We start from the raw sequence: 26,070 nt of genomic DNA, 5'->3' as shown, positions 1-26,070 counted from the left end.
TCTGCCTTCAGAAGCTTACAATCTGCAGCCTACCAGGGACAACTTAATGAAAGACCTGGATTTTGAGTTAAGATGTGGCTCCATGCCTGAGAACTTCGTGTCTTCCTCATCCAACTTTACCAAGTCTGCCCCCAACTTACCTCTCTGGCCAGGTTGACAAACTGTAATAAGACACCAGAACACATTCATTAACCCTCAACCCTGAATATTCATTGGAAGGACTGATGCTGAAGCTCCAACACTTTGGCCACCTGATGTAAAAAGCCAACTCAATGGAAAAGACCCTGATGCTGGGAAAGACTGAAGACAAAGGGAGAAGGGGATGACAGAGGATGAGATGGTTAGATAGCATCACTAACTCAATGAACATGAACTTGAGCAAATTCCAGGAGATGGTACAGAACATAAGAACCTGGCATGCTACAGTCCATGTGGTTGCAAACATTCAGACATGACTTAGCAACTGAACAATGACAATAAATACTGTCATTTTAAAAGTAGATTGTGATGTGAGATTAAACAGATAGATGAATGGAACAGAATAAATATTTCACAAACAAACATGTAGATCAGAACCTAGCATAAAAGTGTCAGAATGACAAATTATAGAGAAAGGAGAAACTGCTCAAAAAATGATCCTGGGACAAATGGATCTCCCTATGGAAGATAAAATTAGACCCCTAGCTCACACCAAATACAAAAATTAATTCCAGCGGTTTTTAGTCCTAAATGTAAAAATTGAAGCTAAAAATACTAAAAATATATAAAAAATATATTTTTATCATTTGTGTTAGAATGTCTTAAAGAAAAGATAAAGAACAAACCATAAAGAAATACACAGATACAATTTGTTATATGAAAATCAAAAGTCTATTTAACAAAAGGCTTAGTGCAAAATATACATTGCATCATCTCCCATCCATAAAGGATAGTAATGCAATGTATTTAACTGTCTTAGTCCAGTCCTTCCAAGCTGTAGATACCAAGAAAGTATTAAACATGAAATTATCTTATTATGGGAAATACTTGTATAACAGAAAATAGGAAGGAAAGCAAGGAAGGCTGGGAGAGGTGTCAGACCTCGATGCAGTTTCAACCCTCCAAGTGAAGGAGAGAAGGACAGAAGCTTGAATGGAAAGACATCAAAACACAATCTAAGCAAGATTTGACAGAGCCGTCTAGAAGTCTCTGAGCCAAAATCCGTAAATAAATAAGTCCCATGTCTTTCAGACACAAGATCTGCTTCAGTATCCATGCCATACTTGATCAATCAGGGAAAGCAGCCTGTGGAAGGAGTCGTCTCAAAACAAACTCTGAAAATGAATGATTTCAACTCACAATGATGGACTCTCATTCAATTACATTCCCTACAACAGTGGTGCATAAGGCACATCTCTCAGCTACTATGACCTTAGCAAAACAATTGACATAGGATATGAAGTCAAACAGCTAACAAATATAACCTCACAAGCAGTCAGGGAATTGCAAATTAGAACAGTAAAGAAATATGGGGACTTCCCTGGTGGCACAGTGGACAAGAATCTGCCTGCCAATGCAGGGAACACAGATCCAATCCCTGGTCCAGGAAGATTCCATATACCATGGAGCAACTAAAGCTCATGCGCCACAACTACTGAGCCCATGCACCACAGCTACTGAAGCCTGAATGCTTTAAGGCCTGCAAGTCACAACCAATGAGCCCCGTAAAGCAACTACTGACACCACGTGCCCTGGAGTCAGCAATCTGCAGCTATTGAGCCCACATTCCACAACTACTGAAGCCATGTGCCTAGAGCCTGTGCTCTGTAACAAGATAAGCCACTGCAATGAGAAGCCCGTGTACCCCAACGAGAAAGTAGCTCCCAATCTCCACAACTAGAGGAAGCATACATGCAGCAACCAAGACCCAGTACAGTCAAAAATACATAAAAGTTAAAAAAAAAAAAAAAGAAAGAAAGACAACTTTTTACAACTTAGAATGGTAAAACTTTAAGTCTCTGTTAGTAAGAAGCATTTTCAAAGATTGAGGAAACAGGAACACTCATAAATGGCTAGTGGTAGTGTAAATCAGAACAGCTGCTTTAAAGTGCAATTTGGCAGTGTCTAGTGATATTGGCAGAAAGTGAAGTGGAACTAAAAAGCCTCTTGATGAAGGTGAAAGTGGAGAGTGAAAAAGTTGGCTTAAAGCTTAACATTCAGAAAATGAAGATCATGGCATCCGGTCCTATCACTTCATGGGAAATAGATGGGGAAACAGTGTCAGACTTTATTTTTCTGGGCTCCAAAATCACTGCAGATGGTGACTTCAGCCATGAAATTAAAAGATGCTTACTCCTTGGAAGGAAAGTTATGACCATCCTAAATAGCATATTGAAAAGCAGAGACATTATTTTGCCAACAAAGGTTCATCTAATCAAGGCTATTGTTTTTCCTGTGGTCATGTATGGATGTGAGAGTTGGACTGTGAAGAAGGCTGAGCGCCAAAGGATTGATGCTTTTCAACTGTGGTGTTGGAGAAGACTCTTGAGAGTCCCTTGGACTGCAAGGAGATCCAACCAGTCCATTCTGAAGGAGCTCAGCCCTGGGATTTCTTTGGAAGGAATGATGCTAAAGCTGAAACTCCAGTACTTTGGCCACCTCATGCAAAGAGTTGACTCACTGGAAAAGACTCTGATGCTGGGGGGGATTGGGGGCAAGAGGAGAAGGGGACGACAGAGGATGAGATGGCTGGATGGCATCACTGACTCAATGGACGCGAGTCTCAGTGAACTCCAGGAGTTGGTGTTGGACAGGGAGGCCTGGTGTGCTGCGATTCATGGGGTCACAAAGAGTCAGACACGACTGAGCGACTGATCTGATCTGAGTGATATTGGAACTTGCCTGGAGAATCCCAGGGGTGGGGGAGCCTGGTGGGCTACTGTCTCTGGGGTCGCACAGAGTCGGACACAACTGAAGCAACTTAGCAGCAGCAGCAGCAGTGATATTGGAAAGCAAAGACCTTACTTTGCCAACAAAGGTCTGTCTAGTCAAGGCTATGGTTTTTCCAGTGGTCATGTATGGATATGAGAGTTGGACTGTGAAGAAGGCTGAGTGCCGAAGAATTGATGCTTTTGAACTGTGGTGTTGGAAAAGCCTCATAAGAGTCCCTTGGACTGAAAGGATATCCAACCAGTCAATCCTAAAGGAAATCAGCCCTGAATATTCATTGGAAGGACTGATGCTGAAGCTGAAACTCCAATACTTTGGCCACCTGATGCAAAGAACTGACTCATTGGAAAAGACCTTGATGCTGGGAAAGATTGAAGGCAGGAGGAGAAGGGGAAGACAGAAGATGAGATGGTTGAATGGCATCACTGACTCGATGGACATGAGTTTGAGTAAGCTCCAGGAGTTGGTGATGGACAGAAAAGCCTGGTATGCTGCAATCTATGGAGTCACAAAGAGTCAGACACGACTGATCGACTGAACTGGCTGAGTAAAATATTAGAACAACCTAAATGTACGTCAATAACAAGATGAATAAATAAAATGTTACACATAAGCACTATATAGCAAATGAAAAGAATGAAATAGAATTTCTACATCTAAATAGTATAGCTAGACCTCAAAAAGGTAATAGGAGCAAAGATAGCAAGCTGAAGAGTGATGTGTACAAATTATACTATTTACACAAATTTTGAAGCCACACAAAACTATTAAGTATTGTTTATAGATAAATATATTTAGTGTAAATTCATTTAAATGCATTGGAAAAATATGTATCACATTTGTAATAATGACTGCTCGAAGCTTGGGGTTTATGAAGAATGATGTTGAGGATTTAGGGAAATGTTCTTCAAATTCATCCAGAGCTCTAACAATAAAGAAAACAGGGATATTGTCAAATGGATGTTTCCAAATCTAGAACAGATGCTAGTGATACAGATTACATTGTAAAACACAAAACTAAAGATTCCTGCATCTGAAAAAGATTTGATGTTCTCAACCAACACATTTGACCTTCTTTTCTGGAATGAAATCATTTTTGAAGAAAAATGCATCAATGTGGATAATTTAATAAGTATGTCAAAGATTATAATAGAAAGCTGTTCAGATTGAAGTGAAACAAAATAGTCAGGCTAGACTGAAGAGAACTGTGAATAAGCCTTGTCCTTTAAGATCAAATACATTAATAACATCAATATCCTGCTAATGTGAGTACTTATTCTGATTACTTTATTGTTCATTTGTAGAGTTCTTTATTAGTATTTAGCTTCTATTTGATTTAACATAAAACACTTTGTTTTGAATACACTGTTAAACATTTATCTTTGCTGACTACTAAAGGCACTCCAATCTGGTGCTATATTTATCTTAAGGGTGTTGGTTTTCAGCCTTGGTGCTATCATGAGTTTAAAAAGCAGTACAGAGCATGAGCTGCTCAGAGAAGCTTTGTACCCAGAGACAAATGGTTTCTCTTTGCCTGCACTGCAACTTCTCTGGAGTTCTCTTGGAGTTACCCATAAAAACTGTTGGAGGAAATCATTGATTGGAATTAAAGTACAGGGCTGGGCTTCCCAGGTAGCTCGAATGGTAAAGAATCTGCCTGCAATGCAGGAGACCGTGGTTCGATCCCTGGGTTGGGAAGATTCCCTGGAGCAGGGCATTGCAACCCACTCCAGTATTCTTGCATGGAAAATCCCATGAACCAGAGGAGCCTGGTGGGCTACAGTCCATGGGGGGTCGCAAACAGTCAGACACGACTGAGCACACACACACACACAAGCTAGAGGACATGATTTGATTACTTATACAAAAATTAGCTATTGAGATTTTTTAAACCTAAGTCAAAATAAATCAAATTTAAAAATTGTGATCAATTAATTTTCTTATTAAAGGAGACCTTGAAAAATATTTCTTTGTAACCACCCTACACTGCCATTTTAATAAATTTCTCAGCAGTTTACCTAAAAATAAAATCAAATATCTGGATCATTGGTTTTCAAAGTTATTTATTTTGACCAATTATTTTCATAATTATTTCAGAATCACCTAGGGAGTTTGTAAAAACTGCTGCACCTATTCTTACTCAGAAGAAATAGACCAGAGTGCAGGAATCTGCATTTTAACATGTGATTTTCATGCCTGCTTGAACCTGTTCTTTTGGCTAACTTCCTTTACAGCATGCTGGTCAGAAAAGCAAATGTCAACTTCAAAGGATTCTGTGCACATAATATATTAAGTCTGTTTGAGATTGTAAAGCACTTGAAAATACTTCGATAAAGAGTACCAGAGAGGGTCAAAGTAATATTATAATAAAAGTCCAATAGAGATTAACTTATTTTATTATTTAGAAGTACATAACATACCCCATGTTATGGACATACTTTTTACACAAATGTGTATCACTTTATTTTTTTAAATGCATCTAAATTTCATCACCTGATATTATTCAACTGAGCCAGACAAATCAGAAGCTATTAAAAGAGGAACTGCTAATACAAAGCTCATTAACTCTGTCTTGAACATATCAGAGAAACAGTAGAGGGTATTATATTGAGAGAGAAAGAACTTTAAAAAAAGGGTGGAGTGTTACATTAACTGGCCCTGTGTAATTATGCAATATTTGCTGAGTACATTCGAGCTTCCTGTGACTTTGTAGATAGGAAAATACCATAAACCTTGTTTTATACCTGTATTATCACTCTTCAGAACAACCTTGACAATACAGCTGCTTGTGGTAAGGGAAGATGGTAAGAAGCTTGGGTTGACGGAACATGAACTTTAGAAGCAGTGCTATTCAATAAGGAATGTTTGTAACCAATCTTTAGACAGTTAATGCCACTGTTATTAATGTTTAGTAATTATTAAGCACTTGTATTGTGCTTTATGTACAAGGACACTAGGCAAGGAGGAGGAAGGAGAAAAGAAGTGTTGGAGGAACAGAGGAAAGGGGAAGGGAAAGGAGAGGAAGAAGAGAATTTGAGAAAGCCCAAGAGCACACTGTAAAGAGAAAAAGAATGAACTAACCATTTTTGCACAAAGCTGCTGTAAACGTGGATGTAGCTCTGCATGATATGTATCAACACAGGGAAGTTAACTTCTACAGCAGGAAATATACACGAACAAATTCATGAAGTAGCCTGTTTGCCTAAGTCAAACTTGATTACAAATAACTTTGCATACAAATATTGGCTAAAGATTAGTCCTTATCAGAAAGTGTAGGAAGTAAGAACTTTTTATCAACTGAAATATAAAAGCTCTTCTTTCACTGGGCTTTGGTACTAAGTCATAGCAGAAAACTGAAATAAACTGAAATTCCAATGTATTTGTTATTGGACCCAACACAAGTACAAAAAGCACTATTATAATAGATGTTACAGTCTTTGTCACCAATATTAAACTATTGTTTAATACCCAGATATATATATATAAACACATACATGGTTTTATATATGAATTTGAAAGTATATACATAATTCTATTACTATCTCTATGCCTTTGATGTCTATTTCTGTATGTGTGTAGGCCTATATTTGTATTTGAAAACTAATAATGTAAGCATTTTTAAAGGAATAGCTTTGAAATGCAGGGCTTTAAGGTATTTCAGGGTAAGTGTTTCCAAGGAAGTAAAGTTAGAAAAGATACTTGAGACAAATAATTTTATTTATTGTATTCTAGCTCTACGTTAGACTCATTTAACCCCAGATTTCTGAACTCCAGATTTCAGATTCTCTGGAATGACCCTTAACAACCTAGTTTTGAAAAGCTCTCTACATGATTTTGATTCAATTGGTCTAAGAATTGGCATTTAAGAATCTACTCATTCCTTAACTATCTCTTCCAGGTCTACCCACCCAAGATGCTGGGACAAATCCAATCTGTGAAAAGCACTCCTTTCTTAGAACTTTGCTGGCACATGACTGTGCTGCCCTGCAGCTGATCCTGCTCTGGAGTTCCTCACAGGTCTCCCAGGTCTCTAGAACTAGGACTCCCCAGGAGCTGAGCTTGTGTACTACCTCACCCATCACCTCTGAAGAAATCCTATGAAAATCCTTATTCTTTCTACAGGTGACTTTGGAGAACCAGCTGTTCAACTTGCCCTGATCGGGCTTCCTTCCCAAACTGACTGCCCTTCTACTTGGCCACCTACTGTATTTTAAATTTGAGGTCATGAGGCATGAAGAAAAGATTCTGCCCCAGTGGCAAGAAGAAAAAAGTTTACTTGGGAGAAGATGAAAAAAATTTTCCTGACCTTTAAATTTCAAGTGTGTTTTTTTATGTTCTTTATCAAGCCTTTATCAAGTGTAGTAGAAAAGCTTCTGTATACTCCATATATAAATAATATGTATAATATATATTTTAGAAAACTTATGAATCTTTGCCTAACTAAAAAACTTATTACATTTTGATTCCACTTGCTTGACTTAATATGAATAGAATGCTAGATTCTATTTAGAAATCTAGAATCTAGAATGCTAGATTTCTATTTAAAAAAGAAGATATGCATCAAGCAACAAAGGTTTACTGTATAGCACAGTGAACTAGTCAATATTTTATAATACTTTACAAAGGAAAATAATCTCAAAAATAATATATGTGTACATGTATAACTGAATCATCTTGCTGTGCCCTTGAAAAATTGTAAGTCAACTATACTTCAATAATACATATATGTATACATATTAAGAAAAAAATAAAAAATACATTTCAAGTGTTAGGATAGGTGATTTTCCCAAGATCCAGGAGTACAGATTTTATGAATATGGTAGCTTGATACGTCATTTATAGGAAAACAAGTCATAACCTCCTCTTTCACAAAGGCAGCCTTACAATCCCAATGGTTTAATAATACTGCTACAATCGTAGTGAGATTAACCAGTCTAAAGTTCTAACTCAAAATCTGCAGTGTTCAATGCAGAAGGCATTAGCGTCTAAGAATTTCTAATACACAATCCTAATCAAGCATAGCAAAAAAAAAGGTAAGTCAGAAGATCTGGATTCTCTCACTGGTCTCATCAATTATGAGACATATGATTCCAATAAGTCTCTTAAATTTTCACTTCTTACACTTTAAAATGTGAATAACAATATTTCATAAATGTCTAACCACATCTCCATTATCTCCCTCCAGTTTGTGTGTTACACTGGATAAATCTTCCTAAAACACTGTTTTTATTATGGCACTCCCCCCAGTGAGGGAAGTCACCATGCAAGATACTGTGGACCCACCTGCTCCCTGCCCAGGGTTCCTACCTGTGCTCCCACTAAGCACCATGTTTCGCCAAATCCTCTGCAGCTGGAGTGTTGCATGAGAATTGGATTGCCCCAGGTATATGTAATATGAAAGTCAAGTGTGGAGGACTCTGCCTTTCTGCCTTTTTTGGCTATTTGGTTTAATTGCTGGCAAGTGCAGAGACAGAAATCATGATCTGCGTGTTTTCTCCCAGTTCAGCTCTCACCATAGACCCCTTCTTTTCCAGACTCTACCCTTGCTGCACTGCCTAGAGTTCCCCTTAAAGTGCACTGTTTTGGCTCGACTCCAGCCCATTTCATCCTATACCCCAGCCACACCAAACTGACTCTAGGTACAAAGGTTCAACAAACGTTCTCTGCTAGCTCCAGGTCTTGTACATTCTGTTCTCTTTTTGGAATGTTCTCCTGTTCTTCATTCAGATGATTCTTACTCATCCATCATCTCTCACCTTAGCTGCCACTTCCTTCAGGGAAACCTCATCTACCCATCTAAGACCAGATTAAGTGCTGTTTCCATATACCACATGAGAATCTTACATTAACCAATATCCTAGAACTTAACAAACTGCACTGGCTTTACTTGCTTATCTTCACCAGAATGAAAGACCCTTGAGGACAGGGATTGCTCCTATTCACCAATAATCCCCAGAGTTTGATGTCCTTTGTTCAATAATTGCACTCACAGATATTTACTACACAAGTGAATATATATATGTGTGTGTGTGTTTTGTGTATGTGTATATACATTTTCCCCCAAAATACTGTAAGTCAAAAACTCATAACAAACAGGATCCTTGTTATATTTGCACGCAGTATTCAGAGTGCCTAACATATACTGTGTCCACAGGGGAAACTCAATAAATATTTATTGAGATCAAAATTTTAATTTATGAAATTTGAATCATGGATACTTAAACTTTCTAAATAAAAATTAGGTATTACAGATTTGGCCTCAAATATATTCTTGATAATACAATTGCTGTTTCAAAGGCTATTTTTGTCTAGAGAATACTTTTACACTCAATTTTTAGAAAAACTAAGTTTCCCTTCCTGGAAAGGCCTTTATGAATATTATTACCAAGTTCTAAGTTTCTAGTAAAGTCTAAAGTTCTCTTAAATATAAGTGTAAAATCTTCTCTCGATCTTGTCTAATTAGCCATTGCTACAAAACAGAAAACTCCAAGGATGTGGGGTCCAGAATACTAATTCTTCAAGAGGATGAAACATCAGGCTTATCTATAAGATACAGCATGGCTTTGACCTTTGGAAAACTTAGCTAATTTTTTGTTTGATTTTTAATATGAAAGCCTGGCTTAACTTTCTGAATTTCATTATCTATTCATGAGCTAGCTTGATCCCACACAGTTATAATTAAATTTTTATACGACTGTTCTGTGGATTTGCCCACCTCTTAGGAAGAAGGGCAGTCTTTGGGTTATTCTGGATTTAGAGATGTCAGAACTGTCATTTAAGTTAATAATTAGTTCCAGAATTGCAATCGTAATTCCTAAAAGTTAGTTCATACTTTTAGAATTTAGCACAGGCTCATCTCGATTGCAAACTCTACAGAAAGCTGTCACTAGATAACTAGAAAGTGACAATTCAAAGGACCAATGTGTGCAAAAACACTCGGCACAGCACTACTGACTTGAGCCCTCCCAGTGGATGTTAACTAGTATTTATTTTTTAAGTTTCAGGGTTCAAATGATATGAAATAACAGTCAGTTCAGGAAACACTATGGTGTTCCTGCTTGGTCCTGGTTCCATAGTATTATAAAATAAAGGTATTTGCTTCATATTACAATAAGTAAATGGCAGTGCTTTCAAACTTAATTACCTATCAGTAGAAAATGACAGGTGGATCAAGGTACAGTCACTTGGTGTGGTTTATTCTGGTTTAGGGAACGTAGTTCAGTGTGTTTCAAATATCTGTTTTCAATGTTTATTATATCTTGGCTACTACTGAATGCAAATGTTAATTTGTATGGTATCTTTTTATTTACACATCTCCCAAGTGAACATTCCTGAATTCTCCTACAATTGTGGATTGACCACCCAAAAGTTAAGCCTCTGTTCAATGCAGGTTAGTTTTGGCCACATGTGAAGATCCAGGGGTCAAATTCAAATATAATTAGTCTTGTGGTATGTGTAAGATGGAATTTATTTTCCAGAAGAGTTAACTCATTTCTTTGCTTCCTTCCCTCCCAAGTTTTTCATATTTCTTGCCAATTTCCCTCCCAAGTTTTTTTTCCTCTTAATAATTTCTTGCCAACTTCCCTCCCATTTTTTTTTCTTCTAGTGACTTAAATATGAAGACTGCATAGTAGAAGGGAAAACATAAACAGATTTTACATCTTCAACTTACACAGTAAATATTTTTATTACAATGTGTATGTAATGGCTGTCTTGACAAATATTTACCTAATGAAGACCATTTTGTGGTTACAAAAGGATTGCAACAACTTTGTGGAAACCAATTACATATACTAAGCCTCTGATCTTTTCTTACACCCCCCACCCCACACAATTATAAAAGCCAATTACTGCTCCAAACCAGGTACTTTTACATAAGAGTGAGTCACTAAATACAGTCCAATTATTTGGTATCCAAATGCTGGCCTGCCTAGAATCTGTTGCTGTCAGTTGTAGGGTAGTATGGTAGGATAAGGTATTGAAGAATTGCAAATGGTTGGTATTCTGGAAATTTTAAGAAGGTAAGAGAATAGTGAGATATTACTCTTACAGTACGAAATATGATTAAACTCTCCTTAACGGAGAAGTAAGTTAATGTGGGGCCAATTACATTAATTCCTCTTTTTGGGCTAGCAAAATCTTCAGTGCTGGTTACAAAAGTCACAAATATTTAGGAGGATTTTAAGGGAAGTTTGGGTACATAGAAAGTAAACAATGGGAGGATAAGTCAATGGACACAAGGATACAGAATGATATTTTAAAAGAACTATTAATTTGTCTAGAAATCCTTTTACTATAATTAAGATTTGAAGTATGACATATAAGCAAGACTTGGAGAGGTTCCTGAAAGAGGAGATCTCAGGGTAAAAAATCTGAGCAGAACTTGCTCACTCGTGTCTGCTCGTTACAACTTTTCTATCAGCATAGCCCTGTCTCCATGCCCTTCCCTGTGATAAAGTCTTCATGCAACTCCACTGACTGAATATTTTCAACCACAGACTGAAATCAGGAAACTATGTGAACTATGTTGTGCGTGCTTTTTCCTATCCAAGAAAATTTACACATACCTGCCTAATCCTATGACACCAAGCATCATTACACACGCAAGTACTTTGTGGGTATTAAAGCTGAAAAGAAACACCAAAATGAGGAAGAAAATACTCCGCCTCATCTCCAGTTCCAGATCTAGATGTAGTATATTAAGAAACAGAACAGCTTTGGCAGTCAAAGTGAAAACATACTGGATCATGTATGTTTGTATTTGCAGATGGGGCTACAAACAGTGCACAGAGGAAGTCTCAGCTGATACCAGCTGTTAACCCTCAAGGACTCTGTAGGTATTTTGTGCTCCTGTGCTCAAAATTCCCCCATGCTTAAACATATAAAACCTTCATTTTTGGAGGTTCTCACTGGCCTTTTTCAAAGGTGTGAAGACTTGCTTAACAATAACAAAAATTGGAAACTCTGAAGTCACTGAAAATAGGAAAAAATTTTCATTTTGACTGTCAGGATTGTCTAGCACTTTTAATTATTTTTATTTGTCCCTCACAACAACAACTTGCTGTTGTATAATCATCTCCTCAAATTCTGAGACTGAGAAGCTCAGAAAAGAACATTTTCTGAGTAAAATTCTTGCAACTGACATGCCTACTTCAAAGCTTATCTCTGAAACAGTCAACCAATAAGAACTTATCCTTATGTCTATCAATGTGCTTGGCAGAGTATCCCAAAATAAAATTTTTAGAATCACCATTCTCAAGAAATTTACCATGTAGTTGGATAGATAACAACATACAGGAAACATTCAGAAGGAGTCATATACTAATGTACTCACCATACTCACTGCGTTTATCAAAGTACAGGAATTTAGGAGATGCTGGATGTTTTTGCCTATCATAAGATGAGTAGGAAGATCTAAATCAGTTGCAAAAGCCAGCAGAACAGTAAGGAGCTGGGACTCGGGGACTATTAAAAATAGAAAACTAAGTGTTTTATTTGATATTTGAAAGCAAAGAGGATGAAGAATGAATTAAATGGTGGTCATCATTGTCATTACAGCTGATCTAGTGGTGTCCTCCACTGGTACTCTGTTAGCAAGACCAGTGGTCCCTCTGCTTGATCAGATATCTCAATTCTATGTAACTGATCTCCACATCCTTCCTTTCTAAACCCATGGCATTTCTACTTGTCCTTCTTTCCAGTTCCTGTTATACAAGGAATCCTTAATCCTAAACCAACTACTCTTCTCTCTTAATTTCTTGAGGAAAAAAAATATTCACTATTTCTCAAAGGCTCATTTTCCCTGATGCCGTTTGTAAGGATGCAAATAGTACACAAAGAGATCCCTATCTTCTCACAATTCCTCTGCTACTTTTGTCTCTTGTCCATCGTTGACATTAGCTGGATTATTGAAATAGCTTCCTATTAGTCTTCGTCCTTCTAGTCACAATAACAAACAGTACGGCTCCTCCGTCCATGGGATTTTCCAGGCAAGAGTACTGGAGTGGGTTGCCATTGCCTTCTCCGAAACAGTACTACAACTACTACTATTAATAATAATCACTGATTTATTTAGTGTTTGCTATGTGCTAGAAGAATCCACAAAACTGTACAAATTAGGTAATAATATCTTCATATTGCAGAGGATAAAACTCAGTATATAGCAAGGTTAAGTAATGTGCATCAGCAACCCACCCTGTTAGATTTCAAAATCTCTTTTACTTCTGCTACCCCAAAAAAGTGTGAATCATATCCACCTTAATTCTGCTTCACATTTCATAGTCAAAGAGATATATCTAAATTGCAAAGCTGATTACATCACTCCCTGATTAAACCTCTCCAAGACCAAATTCCTGAGACTTGTACACAAGCTCCCAAGACATGGTCCTCCAGTTTCCTTCCTCCCTACTCACTGTCCCCCAGTTATACCCTCATTCTGTCAAGATGCTTGTGGTTCCCTGCACTAACCAAGTGGTTTCATGTCTGGTATTTCTGCTCATAGTTTTCTCTGTCCAGAATATCTTTTCCATTAACCTTAATGGAAATGGAAAATTTCAATTTTCCGTTAAAATTTCCTTAAATCCTTCTACTTATCCTTCAAGGTGTTTTTAGAGAAAGCCTCCCTGAACTGACCAGGCAGGCTGAAAGTCCTCAACTGGGCTTCTGTAGTGCCGAGAGAGCTTCTATCCCAACATTTGCTATATTATATTGAAATGGTCTCTTGGCATATGTTTTTCACCAATCAGCCTGTAAGCTCTTTGAGTGAGGGAATAATCAAGTTTTCATTCTGCACCTACCCTGCCTCCACCACAGTGAAGAGAGTCTGGTAATCACAGAAGTCATGCTGTGAGATCCGAAAGGGAAAGAGAAACTGGAATCACCTCCCAATCCCATGGCCATTTCTGGAGCATGGAACCAATGGGCCAATGCTCCAAACTTTCAGGATTGTATGCCAACTCTTTTCTTTCAGAGAACACTCAAACTTCTGTTACTTTGGTCATACAGACCAACTATAGATGACCACTTTTAAAGTTTTCTCTCAGAACTACTTTTGTCAACATTAAAATTCATACTGATGACTTTTTCATGATTCTGATTCACGGTTCTCTTCAATTACGCCAAACCCCACCTTGTTTCCATAGCACTCACTAACAAGAACTGGCTTTGAGACACATGCCTTGTGTCATGCTCTCTAGCAGTATTCTCTACCTCCAAAGGAAATAGAAATTAGCTACAGCTCACTGAGTGGCAAATATGCACCAAATGCTGTGTTAGGCACTTTCTATTTATCTCTTTTCTCAACAATCCAGTGACTATCACTTATCAATCTTCACTTCTCATATACCTAACCTTCTCTCTATTTTACTGGCAACTCCAATGTTCTTAATAAAAAAAAAAATTCCTCCAACACCATAAGTTCCATTCTTGTCACCATTAGAATTCGACAGGGAATCATTCCATCAGAAAAATGGCCTTCTGCCTCCTCTGAAGGTTATTTCATCATTAGCAGACCCAGATTTCTCCTTTTACTCCTTTAGAAATGCCTCTTTTTTTTTCTCTGTTAGAGTAACCTTACATTCTTTATTGATATATTTTCCTATTGGCCCATGAACTTCCAAAGTATATATATTTTATTCTATTCATATTTTCATAAAATGTCTCAATAAATGTTTTCAAAATTAATACCCCCTACTTTCTTCTAGTTTAAAAGCTTAATTAGGCACAGAAAATTATGTTATATGATTACATTTTTGTGAAATATCTAGAATAGGAATATTTTAGAGACAAAAGGTTGCTTACAGTTAGGTAGAGAGGTTAGGGATGAGAGAATGTAAATTGATTGCTAATTGAGGTTTCTTTTAGAAGAATTGAAAATGTGATGGCTATACAACCTTGAGCATAGAAAATAAAAACTACAATGAATTATACACTTTAAAAATAATTTTAAGACTAGTCATGGAATCGGAAAAAAAATAAAATGATTTTACTCTTCCCCTGTTTCTCTTGTTATTTTAGCAGTTTTATCATGGTCCAATTCACATACTATACAACCATTCATTAAAATACAGGTCACTTTATTATGCACTCTTTAGAAAACAGACCACACCCTATTCACCCTGGCATTCTCAGAACCTATTCAGAAGACAGCAAATGTACATTCTATGAATTAAGTACCTATACCTCTGAATTTACTACTACTAACGTAGCTACGTCATGCATGCCTACATGCATGCGTGCTAAGTCGCTTCAGTCACGTCTGACTCTTTGTCACCTTTTGGGCTGTAGCCTGCCAGATTCCTCAGTCCAGGCAAGATCACTGGAATGGGTTGCCATACCTTCCTCCAGGGAATCTTTCTGACCTAGGGATCAAAACTACATCTATTATGTCTCCTGCATTGGCAGATGGGTTCTTTTTACCACTAGTGATACCTGAAAAGCCTATAGTTTTGCCATATTTAAATTAAATATATTTTTAAAGGTTTACTTGGGGGAATCAGGACAGCATTTATAAAACTATTTCTATGAGAAAAGATATATTTAAAAGCAATAAATAAAGGTACCAGAAGCTTTCTAACACCTTTGCACTAATAAATAAACAGAGCTCATGCTTTATCTTGCAGGACATTGAGTATCACTCCTACAGCCTAGCCCCTCATAGACAAATACCTACATTCTCTAGAAACATGCAGAATTTTTTTATAACAAATTTAATGAGTGTTCCAACCTCCAGGTTGTGAAATACTATTCTTGGAAGAAGAGCTTTTGAGGAATGAAGAATGTTTTCTTCAAGGTAAATCAAATATTTTTCAGAATAGCTTTTATTTCATTATGCTTTCAGAGTGTGAAAATAAGAGAATTAAGCCTTTAAAAGCAACTGTTGAATGAGCCTGTATATACATAAAGAGTCATTTGTTCAAGCATGTAGCTCTCTTTTATAAGGACTGTAGTTTCTATCTAATCCACAATCAGCCTTTTTTTTTTTTCCTATTTTTCATATGCTGTATATTAAGCTTCATTTTATTCCCAGTGCAATTTTTTCATAGAAGTTGATTTAAAGGGTACTACTAGTATCAAATGCCACCTATCAAGGAGAGTGATTTTGAATCAAGATCAGTATTCAGGCAATACCGCTGACAAACCTCATAACATGATATTTTCCCTGCTGATAAAACTCATCATGGTACTTTCCCTACCATTAACATCATAATGACACTTTCCCTAACATTAAGTTCCAGGGGATCTTCCCAACCCAGGGATCAAACCCATGTCTCCTACAGTGCTTCCAGAGTCTTCACTGTCTGAACTACCAGGGTGAAAAGTGAAAGGTTGCTCAGTCCTGTCCCACTCTTTGTGACCCCATGGACTATACAGTCCATGGAATTTTCCAGGCCAGAATACTGGAGTGGGTAGTCTATCCCTTCTCCAGGGGACCTTCCTGACCCAGGAATCGAACCAGGGTCTCCTGCATTGCAGGCGGATTCTTTACCAACTGAGCCATTAGGGTGTGAACACTTTATCATAAAATTTATGTGCTGAATAGTACGAGATCCATATATTGGCTTTACTTGGAATACTTCTGTATTTCTAGATGATGAACTCAGTCCTCAATATTGTTATGAAGTGATTCATCATAATTTTGCCACTGTTTCAGAGGATTACAGACACTAAAGGTTATATAGTTACATGTCCAAGGTCAAAGGATGAGATATAATCACAACTTTATCTTAGATTCCCTATCGGCAGGTCAGTGTTTGTTTCTTTAGGCTATGGTGTTATTAAAATACTTAAAATTCTCTTATGTAATTCTGAAGTACCTTTAAAAAATGCATCCTATACAAATGCCCATTGAGGACATTTGTCTCACTAATAAGTGAACAAAATTCTTGCCATTTCATAGAGTTTTTATTGTAACCAAACCAGCCCATCATTTAAAAAATGAAGTGCATATTAAATTCATTAAAAAATGAATTGTATCTTTATGTTTTTGCAGGCTTCTTATAGCAGGGGGTCATATATTTTATCAATTACTTTACTCACAGTAGTTTACTTATAGTGGAAATGGGATTAATATATGTAGACTTATTAAAACATTAAATATATAATTTAGGTAGTTTGAAGGTTTCATATGCATAACCAGAAGTTTTTCACATAATTACTTACCTCTTCTAGTTGGCATGCTTTGATGACACTTCTATATCTGTATTCATCATAGGAAACACCAAAGATGATGTTATCTTTAATGGTTCCAGGCATGATCCAGGAATACTGAGAGCAGAATGAAATTCTTCCACTGTGCTTAATTTTACCCTCTGAAGGTTCCAATTCTCCCATAATCATCATGAGAAGTGAAGTCTGGAAATACAACTAGTGTTATTAAGTCAAATCATTTGATCAAATCATTCTCAGGATGCAGGTGCCACCAACTGTCATCCTAAGCATAGGTATCCTAATTTTTAAAGATTCTGTATTCATTCAATTCAAACTTCCTATTTTGGGTATGCTGCTATGCACAAAAGATACAAAGGGAGACAAGAGACAACTACAACAGAATGTGATAAGTGCTACACTAGAGGCTCACAGAGATGGCGTGCTGAGTTCAGATTGTTGGGATGGGGTTGGAAGAGGTCAGGGAAAGATTAGTAATAACTGACATGTATTGAGTGCTCATTAGTTTTCTCACATGCCTTGTTCAATCTAATTCTGTTGTACCTTTCTTGGAAACATGTGCAGAATCTGACTGCTACTTCCATTACTATCCAGATTAAGCTAACAACATCTCTTGCCAGAATAAATAGAATAGCTTTCTAACTTTCTCAGAGAAGGGTTCTAACTCCTTGCTCCACCCTTGTCTTCCTACAGTCTATTCTCTAACTCCTTGCTCCACCCTTGCCTTCCTGCAGTCTATTCTCAAAGGGGCCCTGTCAAAATGTATGTCAGATCATGTTACTTTTCTGCTTAAAACCCTCCAATGGCTTCTAAAGTTCTCAGAAAAAAGGCCTAACTCGTTACAAAGCCCTTTATGAGGCTCACAGGGCCCTTATGTAATGGTCTCGCCCCCATTACTTCTCTGACAGCTCTACTCTCCATGGCTCACTCTGAGCCGACCCCACTGACCTCCCTGCTGCTCTGTGAACCAGACAGACAGTCCCATTTCAAGGGTTTGCTCCACTCTCTACCTGGAAGACTCTTCCCCAGATGATCATATGACCTAACCTCTCACCTCCTTCAAATCTTTTCTCAAATGTTACCTTTCAATGAGGCCTCCACTGCTTAAAATTGCACCCCTATCATCAACCTTTCTTTCTGTTTTATCTTCAAAACATTTATCATCGTATGACATTATATATACATATATATATATATAAACATTTTACTCAATAATATAATGACATTATTGTTTGTTGTTTAGTCATGTCTAACTCTTTGCAACATGATACACTGTATTATACATTTTAAAATAAGGGTTCAATAACTTTAAAAAGTGAATTACTGGTACATAAATAGACAAATCAATAGTATAGAATTAAAGCTACAAAAGTAGATCTAAATGCATAAAAGAACTAGTATTTGATAAAGACGGCATCTAAAATGAGTGGAGAAAAATAGACTATTCAGTATATGTTGTGGGACAACTGAACAGCCATGTGGAGGGCAGACAAAAAACCGTAGCCATATGCCACACCCAACACGTGATGAATTTCAAATAGGTCAAAGAATAAGTACAAAAATAAGACTGTAAGAAGACTTAAAGAAAACACTGAAGGATGTCCAAAAGAAAAGAAAAACAACTACCATAGAGTAAGAAAGCTTTCTATATGAATCAAAATCCAGAAGTCATAAAATTAAAAAATAAATCACGTTATAAAGGAAAAAAAAGACTTGGGCACAGAAAACAAAAGGAAAAAATGTCAAACTGAAGTAAATGTTTGCAAGTTATATGACACAAAGGAATAATTTCCTTCTTGAGTGATATTAAAGTCAAAAAGAAAAATAACAATAACTCATTAGAAAACAGTACAAAGTATACAGATATTTCACCAAAAATTAAAATAGAGGTGAGCTTTAATCATATGATAAAGTTTTTACTTTATTCCTAATAAGAGAAATGCAAATTTAAAAAAGACTGACATATGACTTTACCCAACAAGACTGGAATAAATTCAAATGTTAGATAACATATGCTGGGGATGCTGTGGGGAAACAAACCTATAATCTACATGGACTGTAACACATACACACAAATTGATGCAGCCTTCAGGTAAGAAAGTTTCGCAGATATACAGAAATACTAGTAGATGTGCTAAATGACATATATGCAACATTATTCATAGAGTCATTCTTCATATTAGCAAAACACTGGCAATAACCCAACTGTCAATCAATAGGTGATTCATTATATTACAAACATCTATCCAAACAATGAAATACTATGTATAAAAGTATATACATTCAAAAAACTAACAAGAGTGTCTGTCTGAATTGGGAGAAAGAATGGTGAAAAGTGGAAAATAACCAGAGGAGAAAGAGAAGTGAGAGAAAAATTTTCGAATTTTTTTGCACTTAAAATTTTAACTTTAACAAACAGTAATACCACCTAAAATATATTAGGAAGAAAGAAGGATCAAGAGATAGACACTTTTTTGATACCTATTTCAGTAAATTTTAAAATTCTTATTGTATATGGAAAATATCCAAAATTCCTTCAGTTCAGGTGTTCAGTCATGTCCGACTCTGAGACCCCATGGACTGCAGCACACCAGGCTTCCCCGTCCATCATCAAATTCCTTACTTCTACATATAATTCTTCTGTATAATTGAAACTGTAAGTATTATTTTCATATAGAACAGATTTTTAAACCCCAACAATGGAATGGATCTGATTACATATAAATATATACACACATATTACATGTGTATATATATACACACATACATATATGTATACACAACATATATATATGTATACACAATATACAGGTTTGGCTCTATGTAAGTTTGGATCTATATCAAATACAAAGGTTAAATATATATTTAACAATATTTATCTATATAAACATATAAAATTTATCAATATTTTGGTATTTTGAGAGATGCAAAGTTAAACTGAATTAATATATATAAAATGCCAAATATTGATAAGACCTTGGTTTGTTCCCTGGGTCAGGAAGATCCCCTGGAGTAGGAAATGGCAACCTGTTCCAGTTGTCTTGCTGAAAAATTCTATGGACAGAGGAGCCTGGTGGGCTACAGTCCATGGGGGTCACAAGAGTCAGACATGACTGAGTATGCATACACATACATATGTATACTGATTGAATAACATGCCATTATATAACTACACCAAAATTTACCTAATCAATCCCCTATTATGAGATATTTAGGAGTTCTCCCAATTTGCAGCTATTGAAACAACATGAGGAATATCTTTATATAAAAATCTCTGCAAATATACTAGGGTAAATCATACAAATAGAATTGTTAATTGGTTATTTTTAAGGCTTTTAATACACAAATTACCAAATTGAGTGGTTCAGTATTTATCTTGAAATGTGAGTATTTGCAATTATTCTATCTTATATTTTAGCTAGCTCTTTTATCTAATAAGAGTATAAAATGCTCCATTCCTACTGAAATGAAAGGACGTCCTTGTAGACTTAGTTGTCAAACTCTATTTCTCAGAGGGGTTTAATTATTCCTAAGGAACAACTGCCTCCATCTGACTCTGTCTTCATATCTACTTCTCAGAAGATGTAGCTGTAACTCCAGCCAGCAATTATCTGCTCATCAATTCTTAATAGAGTTGCCTGAAATTTAATTGCTGGTTAAGTCCCATATTTTGTAATTCCAAAGCTGTTTGTTTACACCTTTCAAAGAAGTAATTTTAAACACATAAAATTAATTTTAAAAAATTCGGTGAAACACAATTACTATCTTCCCATAAGCAATCATTCTCAGTCAAGTCATCTGTGATTTATTAGCAAATCCTGCTATGGTATCATTTTCTTTTAATAGTGAAAATTTCTAGTTATATAAGAAATAGAAGGAAAAAGTAGCACTTTAAGAAGAAATACATTTTTCAAAGAAGAAAACATACAACTATAGCTGCTTTATTGAAAGGCCTATTTTACAGGTGGGAAAACACATAGAGAGAAAAAAGCAAATTGTATATTGCTACAATTATGAACACCAAATTCAATGACTAGAAATTTTCTATAGTATTTTGTTTCCCGAGTCTCAGACTAAATTCTTTAAAATGTGATTCTTCCTTAACTAGACATTAATAAATAACTATTTTTCAGGGGTATTTAATTTCTGTTTATATTTACATTTTTATCTTACAGTGGCACTGCTCCTTCCTTCCTTCTTCCTTTTCTTTCATCATTCTGAAGAGTTTTAAGAGGACACTAAGCTTTTTTAATTTTTCCAGAAAGTATTGTAGCTAAAATTACAGTCAAGTGGGAATAAGAACCTCCTTTTAATAGACTTCCAAAGCAAATATCTATTATCCTTAAGTAGTCCGTTTCAAAGCCAAGAGACCCTTTCTTATCTCTGATTGTATTCCTTCATGCCCTTTGAATGTATTTCCCAGATAAAGAGAACAAGTGTTTATCATTATCTGAACAATAGCTCAAATCATTCAAGACTAATATAAAGTCTTCTCCTGACAATGAAAATTGACCCTTTAGTTTTTTAACCTCTTAATTTTTGTCAGATGTATCTCCAAATATCCATGGTTTATAATTAAATGAGGCAGGGTGGAAGGCTGATCAGCACAGAATACAGATTCCTATGTACTGTCATCAAAAAACTATCCCACTCAATAATTTTCCCTCATAATAAATGATAAGCAAGCCTGAGTCCATTCTCCAAAAAAATTCTTTGTCAACAAAATGGGGATCTTTTGCCCATGTGGTTACTAAAGTAAAATGTAAGCCATAACTGTCCTGGACCAGCTCTGAGAAAATGTCTTTGCCACAGATTGGCAAAAAGGGATGCTTTACTTGTTCAACAAAGTTATTAAACGCTCACCATGTATGTGCGTGACACTGTACTGAGTGATGCCCATAATATAAATATATAAAAGTTACTGAAGATATCAGAAAGAAATGAAAGGCTAGAGGACACTATCAGTGGAATAATTATACACAGTATCCAAGTATTCTCCTTTTACAAACTAGAAAAAGAAAGGAGAAAAGCATGTCAGGTTAACATCTTCACGGTGAGGTATAAAAGAGACTACCTTGCCTGCTCCCGTAGATCCAGCAACTGCCAACAACTGTCCTCTTTCTATCTTGAAACTGATATCTTTCAGGACAGGAGTACCAAGAAGTAAGTTACTGAAGAAGAGGCTGTTATCACCATTGGAAATTTTTCTATTGTTATTATTTTCTTTTGCTTTCTCAAATAATTTACTAAATCCCTGTAAAAAAGAAAAAAACACAGTAAATAAGAAGGTATGTTTCTCAGATATTTTCAATGTGTGTGTGCGGGTGCAGTTGTGTCCGATTCTTTACAAACCAGTGGACTGTAGCCTGTCAGGCTCCTCTATACATATAATTTTCCAAGCAAGAATATTGCAGCAGGCTGCCATGTCCTTCTCCAGGAGATCTTCCTGCCCAGGGATCGAACCTGCATCCCTTCTGTCTTCTGCATTGGCAGGCAGGTTCTTTACCAGCTGAGCCACCAGGGAAGCCCAATATTTTCAATAGCTATTTACATGATGTATTATTAGTTTGAAGAGTATGTGGACATGGTCCATACTTTATAGCACACAAGTTATAGCACATGATTTCTAGAGCACATGACCCAAAATATTTCAAAATTATAATAATAATTTCAATTGCTGATTGTTGCTCAACATCAAATTTAATTAAAGATATCTAGCTGGCAACCCTCTCCATTGTTCTTGCCTGGAGAATCCCAGGGACGGGGGAGCCTGGTGGGCTGCCGACTATGAGGTTGCCCAGAGTCGGACACGACTGAAGCGACTTAGCAGCAGCAGCAGCAGCTATCTATACAAAGGTATCTATCTCCTCTCCCATAGGCTGAACACATACACATATTTATTCAATCTTCAGCAGAGTAACAATATATGAGGTAGACTTTATAAACTCTTTCATTCAAAGTTGTAGACTTTGACTCAGAGAGGTTAAGTAACTGAAGTCATTTAAGCAGTAGGCCTGAGTGGAATTACAACCCAAATCTTCTAACTCTATCACGCTGGCACCTTACTCTGAGAAGCTCAAAGTATTTTAGTAGTTATTACTAAGTGTAAATGTGATGATACTACCATTTAATTTGAATGAATTCCATTCTTGCAAAAGTGCTGGGAGAAGGAGTTCTTTTTTGAAAGCTCCCTGCTTCTGGACTGCCCTATGGGATGCGTTAGAGTGCGTGCATGTGTTTAGTCACTCAGTTGTGTCCAACCCGTTTGTGACCCCATGAACCATAGCCCACCAGGCTCCTCTGTCCATGGGATTCTCCAGGCAAGAATACTGCAGTGGGTAGTCATTCCCTTCTCCAGGGGATCTTCCCAACCCAAGGATCAAACCCAGGTCTCCTGCATTGCAGGCAGATTCTTTACCATCTGAGCAGTCTTCAAATCACAGTTAATAGCACTGCAGGTGATCAGGAGGAAGGTAGTTGTTCACAGAGTTTTAAGAGAATGTGTTTTCACAACCTCAACATCCCGAAGTACTCCTTCCTAAAGTTAATCATCTGAGAATTCGCTTGCTCTGTCACTTCTCTTTCCTACTTTCTGCTTCTCCCCTCAGAGAAGAGGCAGCCTTCTCACCAGTCCTAAGTTTAGCTAGGCTGCCCTTTCCGGAGTGTTAAAACTCCATGATACAAACATGGGGACCATAAGAGAATGATTTTCTCTTGATAGGGGATCCCATAAAAGCAAAGCCAGAAATACTGAAGGAGGTAATATTGTGTTTCACCAGGTTTCAAAGTGATGGCACTTTGGAGATGAATTGAAGAACAAGTTATTTTAATTAACTTATTATTTATCTAATTTTAGTAATTTAATAAATTAATACAAATTATTATCTGCACTTTAAAGTTACATTTTCCTGATATAAAGCAAGTAATATTTATCTGATTGACTTAGCAATCAGACTTGACTCTATAAATTCATTTTATTTTCCTTGAAATTGAAAGTACTGAAATGGCAGCTCCCAAGTTTTGACAAAAATCCATTTAACATATGAAGACACTATACAATAGACAAGAATTACATTCTTTACCACCACTTAAACCTATGTTGAAAATTCATAAGTCAGCTTAAAATGTATCAGCGGTATACAGATTTTCAGTACTATCAAACCTTTAGGGCATACATAAGCAATTGAGGTTTAAGACTACTGCTTGAATTCTTATGAGATGGATAGCTAACATCTCTTTCAGTCATCAAATAACTAAAAGCAAATTTTTAAGAAGTAGGCAATGAAAATTCTTCAAGTGAGACAAAGGCATTTTTTATTCTATTATTAACTTAATTTATTGAGCATCACCTGTATAGTAAAGACCACCTCAAAAGTCTCAAATAGGAGAGTAACAAATGGGCAGATATTAATATTGTATCGTGTTTAGTGCTACAATGGAAAACTCACACCAAGTCCTATAGAAGCACATTACATAAAGCAAGTTACTCAGTCTGGAGCTTGTCCAAGTAATTAACCCAGTATTAGGCTATGAAGGATATAGGTGGTATTTCACAAGACCAAGAAATAGTACAGGCATTCCAGGAAGAAGGACCTGCATGCATGATGATTTAGGCTTAAAAGGACAACATACACCTCAGGAGTGGTGAGTGGCTAGGTGAATGTATATAGTAAGATGACAAAGGACATCCTCGATAAACTGGGCAGTGCAGACTGTTAAGGGGCTCATTTTCCATGCTTAGAAATAGGGCTTTTATCCAACAAACACTTGGACCAATGGAAGGTTGCTTTTACTTTAATTTACTTTAATTTTAACTCCTGATTACAGAAGTCAAAACTTACTTCAGAAAATTTGGAAAACAGATAAAAGCAGCAAGAAGAAAAGAGAAATCAGCTGTAGTCTTAACACTGAGAAGAAATCATGTTTAACATTTCAGTGAGATCCCTCCACTCCTTCGCATATACGTAAAATCATATATAATTTACATTAAGGAAAAATTATACATGAGCTTTGTGATCCTCTTTTTCTGACTTACAATATAAATCATAAATATTTTCACATACCATTAAACACTCTTTTTGATATAATTTTAAGTTGCAAGATAGTATCAAAGAGTGTGGATAAACTATAAATATTAATAGTTCTCATTTTTTACATTATATGACTTTCTTTTTAACTTAATAATTCTGTGATGTGTGTACTTTGCTATAAATCTTGGAACAAATCTCTGGTTTTTTTAGTATAAATTTCCACAAGGGAAATTTCCAGAGCAAAGGTATAGCAAACATTCCAAGTCTTTGGAAAAGTAGTTTCAAATTCTCTTCCATCAAGGTATGAGAGTGCTAGATTTCAGGAACCATCATTAACAATGGTGATTTCTGATTTGGGATTTATTTTGTTTTGTTCTATTTTTGTGTGTTTTGTAAGTGAAAATGGAATCTCAGTATTGATCTTATTCTTATTTATTTGATCCCTACTCTGGCTGAACACTTTCTGTGTTTACAAGCTCCCTGTAGTTGTGAGAGAAATGATTATGGTATCCTTTGTCTTTATTTCAGTATCTGTCTCATCTTCTCAACTAGCTGCATAATAATTGATAAATTATGACATTCTGAGCTTTAGGCTCCTGGACTGTTGAGGATCTTAAGTGAGATAATATAGATGAAAGTATTTTGTATACAGTAAAACAGTAGTCCATTTTTTTCATTAGACACAGGATGGTGAGTAGAAAATACATTTAGAGTCAGAGAAGCCTAGGCTGACCTTTATGTCCTAACCAGTTGTATAATCTTGTTCTAGTTACTAAAATTCCCTAAAGCTCAGCTTCCTGATATATAAATAGAAATTGTCCCTACTCACAGGTGTGAAGTGAGGGAGGAGTCATATATAATTCATCAGGGACATGCCTCTTGAGTCACTGGGTGAATGGTGAAATCATCAAATGAAACAGAGAAGACACTGGAAGAAGCGGGTTTA

The 26,070-nt window shown here is 36.3% G+C and overlaps 1 protein-coding gene across 2 annotated transcripts in view; it reads right to left on the bottom strand.

Moving 5' to 3' along the window:
* Positions 1-26,070, bottom strand: part of CFTR (CF transmembrane conductance regulator) — a 219,456-nt gene that overhangs the window by 110,293 nt on the left and 83,093 nt on the right. For both annotated transcript variants that reach the window (XM_070369592.1, XM_070369593.1), the window contains exons 10-11: positions 22,169-22,348; positions 17,089-17,280 (exon numbers count right to left, since the gene is read on the bottom strand). In XM_070369592.1, the coding sequence (XP_070225693.1) occupies positions 17,089-17,280; positions 22,169-22,348 (372 nt within the window). The remainder of the gene's footprint in view (positions 1-17,088; positions 17,281-22,168; positions 22,349-26,070) is intronic.

The sequence above is a fragment of the Bos mutus genome, chromosome 4 (assembly GCF_027580195.1).
Source record: "Bos mutus isolate GX-2022 chromosome 4, NWIPB_WYAK_1.1, whole genome shotgun sequence".
NCBI lineage: Eukaryota > Metazoa > Chordata > Mammalia > Artiodactyla > Bovidae > Bos > Bos mutus.
Note: the sequence above shows the minus strand (reverse complement) of the source record. Positions and strands in the feature narration are given on the sequence as shown.